This window comes from Terrapene carolina, unplaced genomic scaffold (genome assembly GCF_002925995.2).
Source record: "Terrapene carolina triunguis isolate 2854851 unplaced genomic scaffold, T_m_triunguis-2.0 Scaffold33392, whole genome shotgun sequence".
NCBI lineage: Eukaryota > Metazoa > Chordata > Testudines > Emydidae > Terrapene > Terrapene triunguis.
In genome coordinates this window covers 3,016,390-3,029,424 of record NW_020697743.1, presented here as the reverse complement: position 1 = coordinate 3,029,424, position 13,035 = coordinate 3,016,390, and the positions used below count along the sequence as shown (strand labels likewise).

The 13,035-nt window shown below is 43.0% G+C and overlaps 1 protein-coding gene across 2 annotated transcripts in view; it reads right to left on the bottom strand.

The window, feature by feature from the left end:
• Positions 1–1,081: 1,081 nt before the first annotated feature.
• Positions 1,082–13,035, bottom strand: part of TMEM175 (transmembrane protein 175) — a 39,666-nt gene continuing 27,712 nt past the window's right edge. For both annotated transcript variants that reach the window (XM_026663378.1, XM_026663379.1), the window contains 3 exons: positions 8,529–8,607; positions 4,709–4,847; positions 1,082–3,468 (listed from right to left, as the gene is read on the bottom strand). In XM_026663378.1, the coding sequence (XP_026519163.1) occupies positions 2,805–3,468; positions 4,709–4,847; positions 8,529–8,607 (882 nt within the window). In that variant the 3' untranslated portion in view covers positions 1,082–2,804. The remainder of the gene's footprint in view (positions 3,469–4,708; positions 4,848–8,528; positions 8,608–13,035) is intronic.

Genomic DNA, 13,035 nt, shown 5'->3' with positions numbered 1-13,035 from the left:
TGGAGTTTAAACTGTCCCATCTGCTTGACAATCATGGAGTCCACAGTTCCTGTTCATTTGAAAATGCAGCTTGTTTCATCAGAACTTACAAAGAGACACGTCAGACCAATCTAAAGCCAACACTCTTCCCTCTTAAAGGAACTTCCAGGTCAAGTTTGTCCCCAAATGTAGGGGTTTGGAAAATTAAGTTGAACCATACCTGAATGGCTAATTTGAATTGAGAATTGTGAACTGGGTTACAAGTAGAAAAATGCTCTCTGTGGAAGGGACGCTTAAATCTTTGCTAGCCACCACTCTTCCAATATAATTGGGGTTCAAAACAAAGGTGGTATTTAATCAACATGATTATGTCCGGCAGTGAGTTTATCTAGTTTAATTCACTGCTCTTGTAGAGCAGGAACAAAAACTGTTTGTAGGACATGTCGCATTGGAGTGCAGCTGCTTATTTTTCATACTAATCTTCAGTAACAGCCAGAGGTTAGGGGTCTATTACAGGAGTGTGGGGGGGGTGAGGTTCTGAGGCCGCGTTGTGCAGGAGGTCAGGCTAGATGATCATGATGTCCCTTCTGGCCTTAAAGTCTATGAACCTATGAGTCTAAACCATTTTATCTTTCAACTACTAAATCTAGCCTCACAAGAGAGTCAGGATTTCTTCAAATTTAGTGGTATTGATGTTAGCATCAAAGCTTTACTGAACACATATTTCCTGCATTAGACCAGGTCTGTATGCCCTGCTTCCTCATCTTCTTAGACCAAACTCTCCCTCTAATGCATAAGTAGACTTCTCACATAAGCCCATGAGTTCACAAACATGTAGGAGTACATGGCTCCAATTTATTTAACATCATTGGTGACTAGAGAAAGTTTGCTGAAGGGGGAAAAGAATGGTTAAAGGAATATAAAAAGCACCCTACAGATTCACCCTCTGGCCAAAACACATCAGTGTTCTAAGTAGATTTATCCCATTAAATGAATTAAGACTCCAGTCCAAAGATGCTAAAGTTAAAGATGGAACAATAATATTTTTCAAGAAAATAAAGACATATTCCCAATACATTGTTTTAATTTTAATCATCAGGTTTTGATTTAATCTTAACAAAAATACATTAGATGCTTTGATTTTTAACTGATCTGAAATTATTACAAATACAAATATATCAATTGCATAGCAGCATTAAAACCAATGAGAACAAACAGAACCAAAACTGCTTTTATCAGATCTCACACTGAACAGCAATATGCAACATAATACACAACCCCACTGTAAGCCATTCAACATAAAAAACCCCAAACAAACTGATATTCCCCAAGACACAACCCTTCAGAATAGGGTGCAGAATACCAACTGCTACATTTTGGTACTAAAGTGCACTGTACTAAAAGGAGAGGTGCTTTCAATGCAATCTGAACTGGACTAACTTTTTAAAGCGGTTTTCAATAAGATTTATTCTACTTACTTGCTATAGTGTTTTTTAAGAGTAAATATGATTCCTCACATAGTTTTAAATAGAGCAGAAGTATGAGGCACAGACATTTCACAATGCAAGCTAATGACTCTATCCAAGAGAAATATGTAGCCTGCAGACTTCTTCAGGGGAAAGGTGTGCCTGCGACACATGGCCCAAAGTAACAACTTCCTTCCACACCTAGAAGAGGGTGGGGGAACTAACAGAAAAGAGTTCCTTTCCACCTAGGCACTGTAACTCCTCCTGCTGGGTCAGTTCTCCTTGTTCTCTCCTAGAGCTGTGCAGCCTATGGGAGTTATATTAACCCTCTGGGCAGCCTCGAGCTAGGGAAAGGGCCAACTCTCTCACATACCTAGGAATTAGGTTAAGAACAGCAGCTGCATGCTCCCAGTGTCCCCTAAATCATGTTTCCAGCTGCAGATTGTTGTCGGGGAGTTTCCCCTGGGGGCTAATAGGATAATGGAGAGAAGTGCAGAAACTTCTTTCATCTCTGGCTGGCAGCTTTGTTTCAGAGCTCAAGACAAAACTACTTCAGGTCCCACAGCTCTTAACATTCTTCCCAGGAGGAGGTGAATATGGCTGGTTCACACCCTGAAATGATAACTATTCACATGAATCCTGTCAGGTTAAGAAATATTTTTTTAAAAACAACAACACATGATTGACTTAATGGATTTGTTTGTGTTTGTGTTAGGGTAGTCTGGAAATATTGTGTATGGGCCACACATTCCCTTCCAGCCTGCACATGCTCAGCAGAGCAACCCAAAAGACAAGCAACTTTTGAAGTGCAGCCACAGGATTGGTGACTTTGCGGAAGGGCCACAGGAGGAAAATAAAGGGACGCTGGCATTCTACATGGGTAGGACAAAGGGTTTTTGAGGATTCCCCCACCTGGATGCCGAGAGGGAGTCTCCTTCACAATTTCCAGCCCCCTCCCTCCGCCTTCAATAGCGGCACAATCAGCTTCCAACCATTCTGCTGGTGGTTGCCATGTTACTGATTTTCATAATGTACGTCAGAGCAACAGGTTAATGCTGCTTATCTTCTGATGTGTTTCTAGTGCATTATCACTGCAGTAATGCTTCAAGCAGTATTTTTTCCTCGTGGGTAGTCCGTTAAGGAGGGAAATCCTGCTGTTCTCTGGCTCCTCCACTCACTCAAGTAATAGAAATACTTTCATTTCTAAAGAAAGGGACATGAGATCCTTTAGCTAAACATTAAAGATGCCCCAGTTATGGCCAACGTAGACTTTAGTATAGACCAGTCATCTACTATGTTAGAACAACACCAGTTAGAATTAGAAATAATGTTACAATTTCACATGCGCTGCATGGAAATCTATGAGAGCGTTTCAGCAGGAGACAAACATGTTTCCTCTTCATCTAACACTACGTTCTTCCGTCTGGAGAGAGACAACATTGACTTCATAATTGCCAAAGAAATCCTGACAAGGATGCGCAGGGCAAGGAAAGCAAAGGGGACTACAATCTGCATGATGTGAAAAATCGCTGTGCTGAACTTACTTAACAAGCAGGTTAGAAAGAAGGCCCCAAGGCTGACACAAGGGTAGAGAGCAAGCTTAGCAAACATAAAAGCATGTTCCTTGCCGCCATACCTCGCCAAAGGATGCAAGGTTTCCCTTTCGTGGAACAGAGCTGTGATCCATATAGCAAACTGAAAGATGCTGGCAAAGAAAGTGATTACACAGCTGACCTGAATAGCTTCTATTTCATTGTGAGACTTCTCTGCAAATTCACTGGTCAGCTGGTAAGCCAGAGGAAGCCCTCCAATGAAAGCCAATGAAAATGTGTTGAGCAGTCCCATAAATCGAGTTGCTTTTGTTATGTAAAGAAAGAGCGAGTGGTGGACAAACCAGAGAAGACCAGTTGTTACAAAGGAGGCAAAGTAGGCAAGGAAGTTTGGTCCATATTCACTTAAAGCTTCAATGAGGCGGTCATGGAATTTGTCTTTAACTTCTTTGGAATCAGGGACATTGTCCTCACTGTTGAGGAAAAAAAATTATTTTAGTTTGCATATTAGTGGTATAATGGTGCAATCTGAGAGCAGTAAGCATGTAGTTCCACTGTGAAGAGTAACTATGAATAGCATCATAGGCTTCCCGCTGTATTGTGCTTCAGTGATCCCCCAGCTTACAAGTTAAAAAGCAATTCTTATAATTGACTGCTCTGCAAATTCATCCTAGGATCTGAAAGCTTCCTGGATCATGTAATATCAGTACAAAGTTCTCCTGCAGAGCTTCGTTATCATTTCTGTTGATGATATAAGAACCAGAACAGAATTCAGCTTCCCAACTCTTTGCCTGACAGAGCCAGCATCTGACTTTCTAAATATGTGGCTAGATCGGCTTTTCCAAACGTCTGAGAATGGTGTATGCGAAGCCTGGTATAATTGCGTTAAAGAGGGGTAGGGTTTATTGATTCACACATGGAGAGGGGAGAAGAGTTCTTTGTTAATAGGTTGGTTGTATGATTTGTTTACATTTGTTTGTAACTAGGATAAGAGGTTTGCTGCAATTGTTTGTACAAGTCAAAATAAAATAAGTCCATTCTCTTTCAACACCTGACAACGTATGTACCCACATACAGCCCCATGAGGACTTGGAAGACCCCAGTTCAATTCCCTGCTTCGCCACAGACAACCTGCATGACTCTGGGCAAATCATTAGCCTCTCTGTGCTTCAGTTCCCATCTGTACAATAGGGATAAGAGCCCTGTGCTACTTCACAGGGGGGCTGAGCGGATACATATATTCAAGACTGTGAAGCCTTTGAGATGCACTGATGAAAAGCGCTATGTCCTATTGGGATCCAGGATGTGGGCGGGCGAAGCCCGCCCACTGCTAAAGGATCCCCCCCAGCCTAAGGGGGGTCCACAGGACCTGGAGACCAAAAAATTACGGGGGACAACTAATAAAAGAACAGGGACAGGAGTGAGGTCAAAGGGTCAAAAGAAGGGAACCAGATGGGAACACCGAGCAGAGAACCCTGGACAGCGCCCACTGCTCCTCGAAGGCGTCAAGGGAGCCAGTGGACGCCGCCTAGAGGAACTCTGCCCGGATACGTGAACGAACGGAGGACCGGAAATAGGCCCCACAGTCACAGGAGACTCCACCGGCCAACCTCCTCACTCTGGTGAGGAGTGCTATGTAAGAGGTAGGTATTATTACCACCATTACATTTATATCACACAATTCAGGGTGTGTCAGTCAGCAAAAAGTCTTACCATATATCCAAAATGAGCAAGGTTGCTACAATAGCATACACACCGTCACTGAACGCCTCCACTCGTTCCTTACTCAAAGGTTCATTGAGGTAAAAAGTGAAGGCCTCTAAGCGATGAGACTCCTCATCCTCTTTTGGACCTGCCAACCATAAGTCGTGAGTTTAGTTTGTGTTCCGTATAAATCAAAACATTAAACAAGCATTACACTAGAATTTCAACAGTCTAGTCTGATGCTCCTGCTCTCTCAAATCTCAAACTTGTGGAAGTAACAAGGCACTGGTCAATCTGACAATTCAATCACGCTGCTTTCCACTGCAGCCATCCCTTTCCTGAGGCTTATGTTGCCTGTTTCAATAAGAAGGCCTTCAGGGCAGGGGACTCGTCTTGGAAGCACCTCACACACTGTTGGTACCAGGTGAACAATGACTCAGTGTTAGTGTTTTAGTTTAATATTTTGATAACTCACATGACAGAAACCCTGTTACAGCTCAGGAAGCTCTAATGGATCTTGGGGCTCTGGTCTGAGTAGAGGACTTCCATTAGTCATTTTTTATTAGCCCTTTCTCGGTCTTTGGAAGATAGAGCTCTAGTGCTACTCCAAATTAGATGGTCAGTTAAGTACACCTCTACCTCGATATAACGCGACCCGATATAACACGAATTCGGATATAACAGCAGCACTCCAGGGGGGCGTGGCTGCGCACTCCAGTGGATCAAAGCAAGTTCAATATAACACGGTTTCACCTATAACGCGGTAAGATTTTTTGGCTCCCGAGGACAGCGTTATATGGAGGTAGAGGTATATTTAGTCCCATGTGCACTAAATACAGAAGAGCTACCGATATCAAAAAACCCTTCCAGATTCAGAGAAGTAATCAGGCATTTCCAGGAATCAAAGGAAAACACATATTTGAAAGCTAAACGAGTCAAACACCAATATCTCATCTCTTTATAGTCCCTCTCAAGACCAAGCATCTGCTTCTACCGCAGTGATAATATGTCAAAGCATCATACTGCACACAACGAAAGTTACCAAAATGCCATAAAGAAAAAGTGCATACAAACAATATCCTCTTTTTCCTTAGTTCTTATAGTTGTATTAAGTGTTTTATTACATGTCATTTTGATATGAGCAAGAAAGAGGGTAACCATATAAACTGAGGGATATAGCTAGTGAAAAATATGCAATAAAGCTGGATTTTCAAAGTAGCCTAAACTAATTAGGTGCCCAAATCTCACTGAGATTCAGTGGGAGTTAAATGCCTTTAAAATTGCAGTCTAAATCTTGCAGGAAAGCTACCCTGGTCCCCACCTCTCTGGAGCACAAGATCTTTTGGCATGATTGGGGATAGGGAAAGGTACTGCTGCTAATGGCCTATATCTTCAAACCAAAGAAAGCAAGAGCCTGTGTCTACATCTCCACACACAACCACCCCATGTGCTCCCAACCTACAGGCGCCCACGTAGGCAACACCTCCCATATGTGCACTTCCTTGTCTGGGTCTATCCTCGCCCATGATACCCCTCACCTGAGGGCTGTTCCCGTCTCAATCCCCATGACATAGCTGCTTCTCAGGAGCCGCACAGTCCCACGGGGCACTCATCACACACCCTTCTCCTAGCCCCAGCTCAGCAAACCGCTCCTCTGGAAAGGCCTGGGGTACGTCGACACACAGCAGGCATCCCGCAGTGTCTATAAGTGGTATGGGGAAAGCACTACAGTGTGGCTGCCTAGTTCTGTTAGGGCACGTCTTCACTACCCGCCGAATCGGCGGGTAGCAATCGATCTATTGGGGATCGACTTATTGCGTCTAGTGAAGACGCGATAAAATCGATCCCCGATGGCTCTGCTGTCGACTCCGGAAATCCACCGCAGCAAGAGGCAGAAGCGGAGTCGATGGCGGCACGGCAGCGGTCGACTTGCCGCCGTCCTCACAGCCAGGTAACTCGACCTAAAATACGCAACTTCAGCTACACTATTCACGTAGCTGAAGTTGCGTATCTTAAGTCGACCCCCCCGTAGTGTAGACCTAGCCTTAGTATAAAGGGGCTTATACCAGTATAACTATTTCTGCACAGCAAAAGGAATAAGCTATCCCCAGCATAAGGCACCTTCATACAGGTATAACTACGTCCACACTACGGGTTTAGCTCTTGGAATAAAAAAACAAATGAACGGACAAAAATAACAAATCTCACACCCTAACAGAGCTTGCGAGCCCAGTACAAAACCTGTCTGCAGGCCAGGCCTTTCGGTGCCTTGTGGTGGGGAGCACTCACCAGCCGCCCTGCCTGCATTCTGCCTTTGCCTCCCTGGGAGAATTTCACTCTGCTGCCCAGGAAGGCTGAGTGCTTACTGAGCTGGGGCCAAGCTCTTCAGCCACTCAGCCCCCTGGGAGCTCAATAGCTCTCCCAAGCCAGCAGCCACCCATATGGGGAGGAAGGAGTCCCATGTGCTCAGTGGAGGCCTTCAATCCTGTCCTACACAGTTTGTCCGCAGCAGCTAGGGAAGCTGCCTTCTTCCCCCCAAATCCAGTCTTTGGTCAGGAGAAGGGGTGCTTGGGCTTTGCAAGAAGTAAGCTCCCAGCTCCTCCCACAAGGCTGGACTCTGTGCTCGGCAGCCAGTTCTGGGAGGGGAACAGGGACCTTAGAGCCTTAGATGAGCGCACCCCAACTAAGGACGGGGTGGGAGAACTGAAAGGACAACAGAGGGGTGTATTAAGAATAAGGGTAAGCAAATCTCATGCTTCAAGGCATTAAAGGATTGTTGCCAGCGAGAGAAAAATATCTGCCCTTGCCCCACTCACAGTGCACTATGGAAAACCTTTCGCTTCCTCTGAAGCATTAGGTGTTGGCAACTGGCAGAGGCAAACCCCCGGCATTTGTGAAACAACGATCTCGCTCTACATGGCAATCCTGTGTCCCAATACGCTCCCCCCGTCTTCACCTTGGCTTAACACCACCCCCAGCCCTCTGACCCTCTTCGCCCCTGCCCTGTCACCCTCCACCCCTTTCCTCTTACCTGATCCCTTCCTAACTAAATTCTCTCTCTCTCACACACACACACAGTAGTGGAACAGCACACCATTAGCTGCTATCACATTGCTCAGTCTGCTGTGTGTTATACCCCTTCCCGCACCTGTGTCTGTCTGGTCCATATCTATGATAGACTCTTGGGGGAAGTGACCATGTACTACCCTATGAGGGCTTACTACAATAGAGCCCCATTCTTGGATGGTCCTTAGGCACAACCATAATAAACATGAAGAAGAAGAAGAATACAGTACTTGTCTATCGCCAGTGTTTCTCCTCTCCAAGTAGCTGACACTGCCCCCTGGAATACTTTGCTTGTAGCTGTTCTATATACAACAGATTCTGTGATATTTTTTAAATATGAATTTGAGGAGGGGGAAGATACTACTACTGGGGCCAGAGCCAGTGATCAGAGAGAGATCTCACTTCTGAAATTATTCAGTTATTATGCTCTTTTCCAAAGGGGGTCAGAGGAGACTCTTGATGCATGTGTGTTCTTCAGGTATAGCCCAAAGGAGGTAAAGCCAGGAAAAAGGTTCCCAGAAAGAGGCAGAATGGAAGTACAGAACTAAAAGTTTATCAGTGTGTTCCTAATAGAAACAGTGGAACTAGAATTACTAACAAACTTGCCGTGGATTCTGCTGCACCTTAGATCTTTTAAAACAGCTTCATTCAAATTTGTGACAACAAAGGGGACTGTGAAATAAATCATATTTTAATATATCAGCTTAACAATATAGTAGAGTATCTAAAATTAAATGCACTCCTTTTGGATACTGTTACTTACCAACAGTCTTGTTTTTACACCAAATAATTACCCGAGTGATGTGTGGCAAAAAGATGACAAGCCCAAGCAGAACATAAGACTATAGAAAGAAATGAAAACAGTTTTAGTTTTCAGTTATTGCAAGATAAATACAAATATTTTGTTCTAAGTTAAAAATTAATTATTCTTTTTATCCTTCACGAACATGTTGATTTAACATGCAACTCATGAATTTGCAACATTGAAATACCCTGACTGTAATAGAATCATAGAATATCAGGGTTGGAAGGGACCTCAGGAGGTCATCTAGTCCAACCCCCTGCTCAAAGCAGGACCAATCCCCAGACAGATTTTTACCTCAGTTCCCTAAGTGGCCCCCTCAAGGATTGAACTCACAACCCTGGGTTTAGCAGGCCAATGCTCAAACCACTGAGCTATCCCTCCCCCCCATGTATAGAAAGTATACATTTTATGACAGTGATTGTACTGAACAATCACTACATTAACACATTTATCCAACAAATACATGAACACTACGTCAGTAGCTCACATGGAGTTTCTCTAGACTAATCTTTATCTTGAATAGTATGAGTACACTCTAATATTTACCTCCTCCACTTCCTGTACCAAGTTCAATATCTGTAATTGGGAGGTACTGAGACTGGAAAGAATATAAAAATTTTGCTAAGCCTATGACACAAAAATTTAGTTATCATTTGTATGGAACTTAGTGGACTTGTGAGCCCATGGGTCCCTGTGCTGCTTTGTCATTTGCCAGTGAAAGTCTGCAATTGCTCAGGTGGCACATCAAAGGAGAGAATGCTGTTTGTTATGCTTACTTTGTCAGTTACAAACTTTATAAAACATACATGAAACTTTACTGGTTCCTTTAGAGCAATCAATCAATTGCATCGAAGCAGATGTGTTAAAAAAAGTCTTGTAACGTTTTGCAGGGGGGAGGAGGGGGTTGGGTTAATTTACTACCCTTAAATTTTGATTGAAATTTAAACTGGACTACCTCTGCACAGGTTTAACCAAAAACGACACATTCCTAACACAGAATACCTGTCTGCACAATTGTGTTTTAAAATTTTTTACTGCTTCTGAGCCCTAATATTTCCAGTCCTTAGGGTAAATTCATCCATGTGGAACAGTGGTTCCCAAACGGGGGTTCGTGAACTGTTACAGGGGGTTCTCGGGAAAAAAATTCCCTAATGGCGGACAGAGCTGTCCCTAGGGGCCCTGGGCAGCACGGGGCCAGCAGCCCGGAGCCCCTGGACTTCCAAGAGCTAAACAGATCAAAGTAAGCATCTCTATCACACTGAGGAGATTTAAACTTCAAGACTTCTTATAAGAAATGGAAAGGGAGGTGGATCATTTTTGCTGTTTTTCAAATTAAATAGGCAGCTAGTATTGTTTTTAAAATTATTAAGCTTTGTTGTAAAGTGCATTGTTTGCCTGGACTGCTCAAGACCTGAATGCTTGTGTAGGAGGAACTCTGAGTTGGCTTCTTAAATACCTTCATGCTGTTTCACATCTGATACTCCTTGATGAAACATAGGAGCCTTGTCTTATAATAGACTTATTCAAAGTGATATAAGTTACAAAAGTGAGATCTTGGAAGAGTGTTGCTGTTTTCATAATGTAATAAAAATACTACAATGATAAATTAATAATTAATTTTAGTGTGTAATAAGCATGTCATAAAAACAAATTTTATATTTCCAAGGTCACTGCTTTTATAATTTATACTCAGGTAAAGGAGAAAATCCCTGGAAATATTCATTTTGAGGAGGGGGTTCATGAGACTTGACATTTTAGTGAAAGGGGTTCACGGGTTGTTAAAGTTTGGGAACCACTGATGTAGAAGACCAGTGTGGCATTGGCAGATCAGATGTCAGCTCAGGTCAGAGAGGTCAATTCACTTGTGTATCAGTGTAGATCAAAGCAATTGTTAAATTTATGAGTATGTTTGGTGTTTAAACCATATTAGCATAGATCAAAGTAACTGTTATATGTACAAGTGTGTATTCGTATGTTTAAACTTCATGAAAACTAGTGGAATGTTACATTACAACAGGAACAATACAAGTAACAGCAATCATTTACATTATGTACACCCTGTGTCTAAATGGCCCATCAAACAACAAAGAAGCCTTGTGAAAGGCAAATGAAGAACTTTAGTGGTCATGGCATGTGGTGACTGGAGATCAAAAGACTCCAAATGTATTCCTCGCTGTCATAAAAGGAAAAGTCCACGTGGACAGAGACACTGTCAGCCTTTTTCCCCTCTAAGAAGGAACTATAAATGTGGATTCAAAAAAAGATCCTGCATCTCTAGACTATTTGGATTCTTACAGGGAAGTGTACCAGATGCAAAGCAGAGATCCCCAGACACCTTCTGGGTTCCCTGGAAAGACTTTTGGGAAACTGCCAGTTTGTTACATCACTGCCGCTATTTGGATTTACAAACTATGACTCACCTGTGCATATATTTTACCTGCTTTAATCTTTCAGTAACTCTCATTTCCTTTTCTTAACTAATAAACCTACAGTTTACTAGAGAAATGGCTACCGGTGTTGTCTTTGGTGTAAGATCCAGAGTACCAATTGATCTGGGGTAAGTGACTGGTCTCTTGGGACTGGGAGCAATCTGATGTGGTGTGATTTTTGGTTTGAGTGACCTTTTATCACAGAGTTCAGTTTGTCTGGGTGGTAAGATAGACTGGAGAGTCTAGCAGGGGTAATCAATTATTTTTTGTCAAGATCCAAATTTCTTGGTCAAGGTATAGTCAAGGTCCAGACTCCAGAGAAAATCATACAAAAACAACAACAACGATAATAAGCACATAAAAATATTTTGAGGTCCATTCAAAAGCATCTGGCGGTCTGGATTTGGCCCCCAGTCTGCCTATTGACACACCACCACTTTGGGCTGTGTGTCCTGTTTTTTTGCCCTGAGGTAGGCACTCACAGTTGTGAGCCATTCCAGACAGCGTGACAACCAGCACAGGAATTACTTCAGTCCTCCAAATAGGGCCTAAAAGAGCACAGGATGTGGGCTAGCCCCTTGCACAGGAGTAAACTGGTGAATGACTCATTCTGGATTGTGTATAAAGGAAATTGTGTGTGGCGGGGCTGAGGGGTCAGAGCAGGGGAAAATAGGTTGTGCTTATTTTAAATTAAGCTCTCAAGTTTTTGCATACTCTGGCGTTGTAATTCAAGGTTACTATTATGAAGACGAGTCATCTCAACTCTCTGAATATATCAAAAGGTTGATGCAGTCTGTGGAAGTCTCAAGAAAAAGTCAAACGAAAGCAGTACAAAATGCCTGAAGGGGCATCAAGCAGAAGCAGGGTATCTCAGGAGCAGCTCCATAACGAGACTTTGTTTAGAGGACTCTGTCTGTGGATGCTGAGAGCTGGCGGGAGCGGAGCTCGTCACTGGTTTCCATTTAATGAAGATGGAATCGGAGCTGGCTGTAAGTGCCTGGGATTCAGCCAGAGGAGTTTGTTTTGGGATGGTAAGTCTGATAATTAGCTGCTGACTGATCTACTTACTCTGTTCTTGTGCCGTGTTAATGACAGGAACTATATCTGTCAGGCTTTTTAGCCAGTTTCTTATGTAATTTGATGTTTATTTTACCTACCCTCACACGTTAATTTTGTTCCATCTGTTTATGATCAGCAACCTGCTGCCTTAAAGTTACTGTTAGCCTGAAAGATCTTCCTCTGAAGTGTGTCCAGACCTGAGAAGCTAAAACAAATAGACAAGGATAGCAGCAGAGCATTTTTCTGATGTCCATGCCACATTATCATACTGCTTCCTGTGATCTAAAAGCCTTCACGGCATGACAGTGGTTCTGATTAAGCCATGTGACAGCAGGTAACCAAGAAACAAACCAGTGTTCTGGAAATTCTGTGGCACAGAAATTTGACAAGGGAAAGACTTTAAATCACTGAGTCTATGGGTTCCCAACCTGGGGGGTTTCAGTCAGCCATGGGGAGTTGCGACCTAGATGGGAGTCATGACGCAACGATCTTTTCAGCTGTACTGATTTGGGAGGGAACGAGAACCACTGACTTAATCCACTCGTTAGCTGGTGTCAGAGCGTCTCCTGTGTTACAATATCTAGCGCTTTGTGTGGATGTGCTTTAAATCTGCTCAGTGACGGGGCTTCAACTGCTGAATTATACAAGGTTACAGGTTGTGTATTATGATTAGTATGATACTTTATTAGGCAGAATACTGAATGTGACTAATGAAGTTTGTCAGGTCACACTTTCAACTAGCACAGTGGTTCCCAAACTTCAACAACCTGTGAACCCCTTTCACTAAAATGTCAAGTCTTGCAAACCCCCTCCTCAAAATGAATATTTCCAGGGATTTTCTCCTTTATCTGAGTATAAATTATAAAAGCAGTGATCTGGGAAATATAACATTTGTTTTTATGACATGCATATTACACACTATTTATTATTAAAGCAACAGAGGGTCCTGTGGCACCTTTGAGACTAACAGATGTATT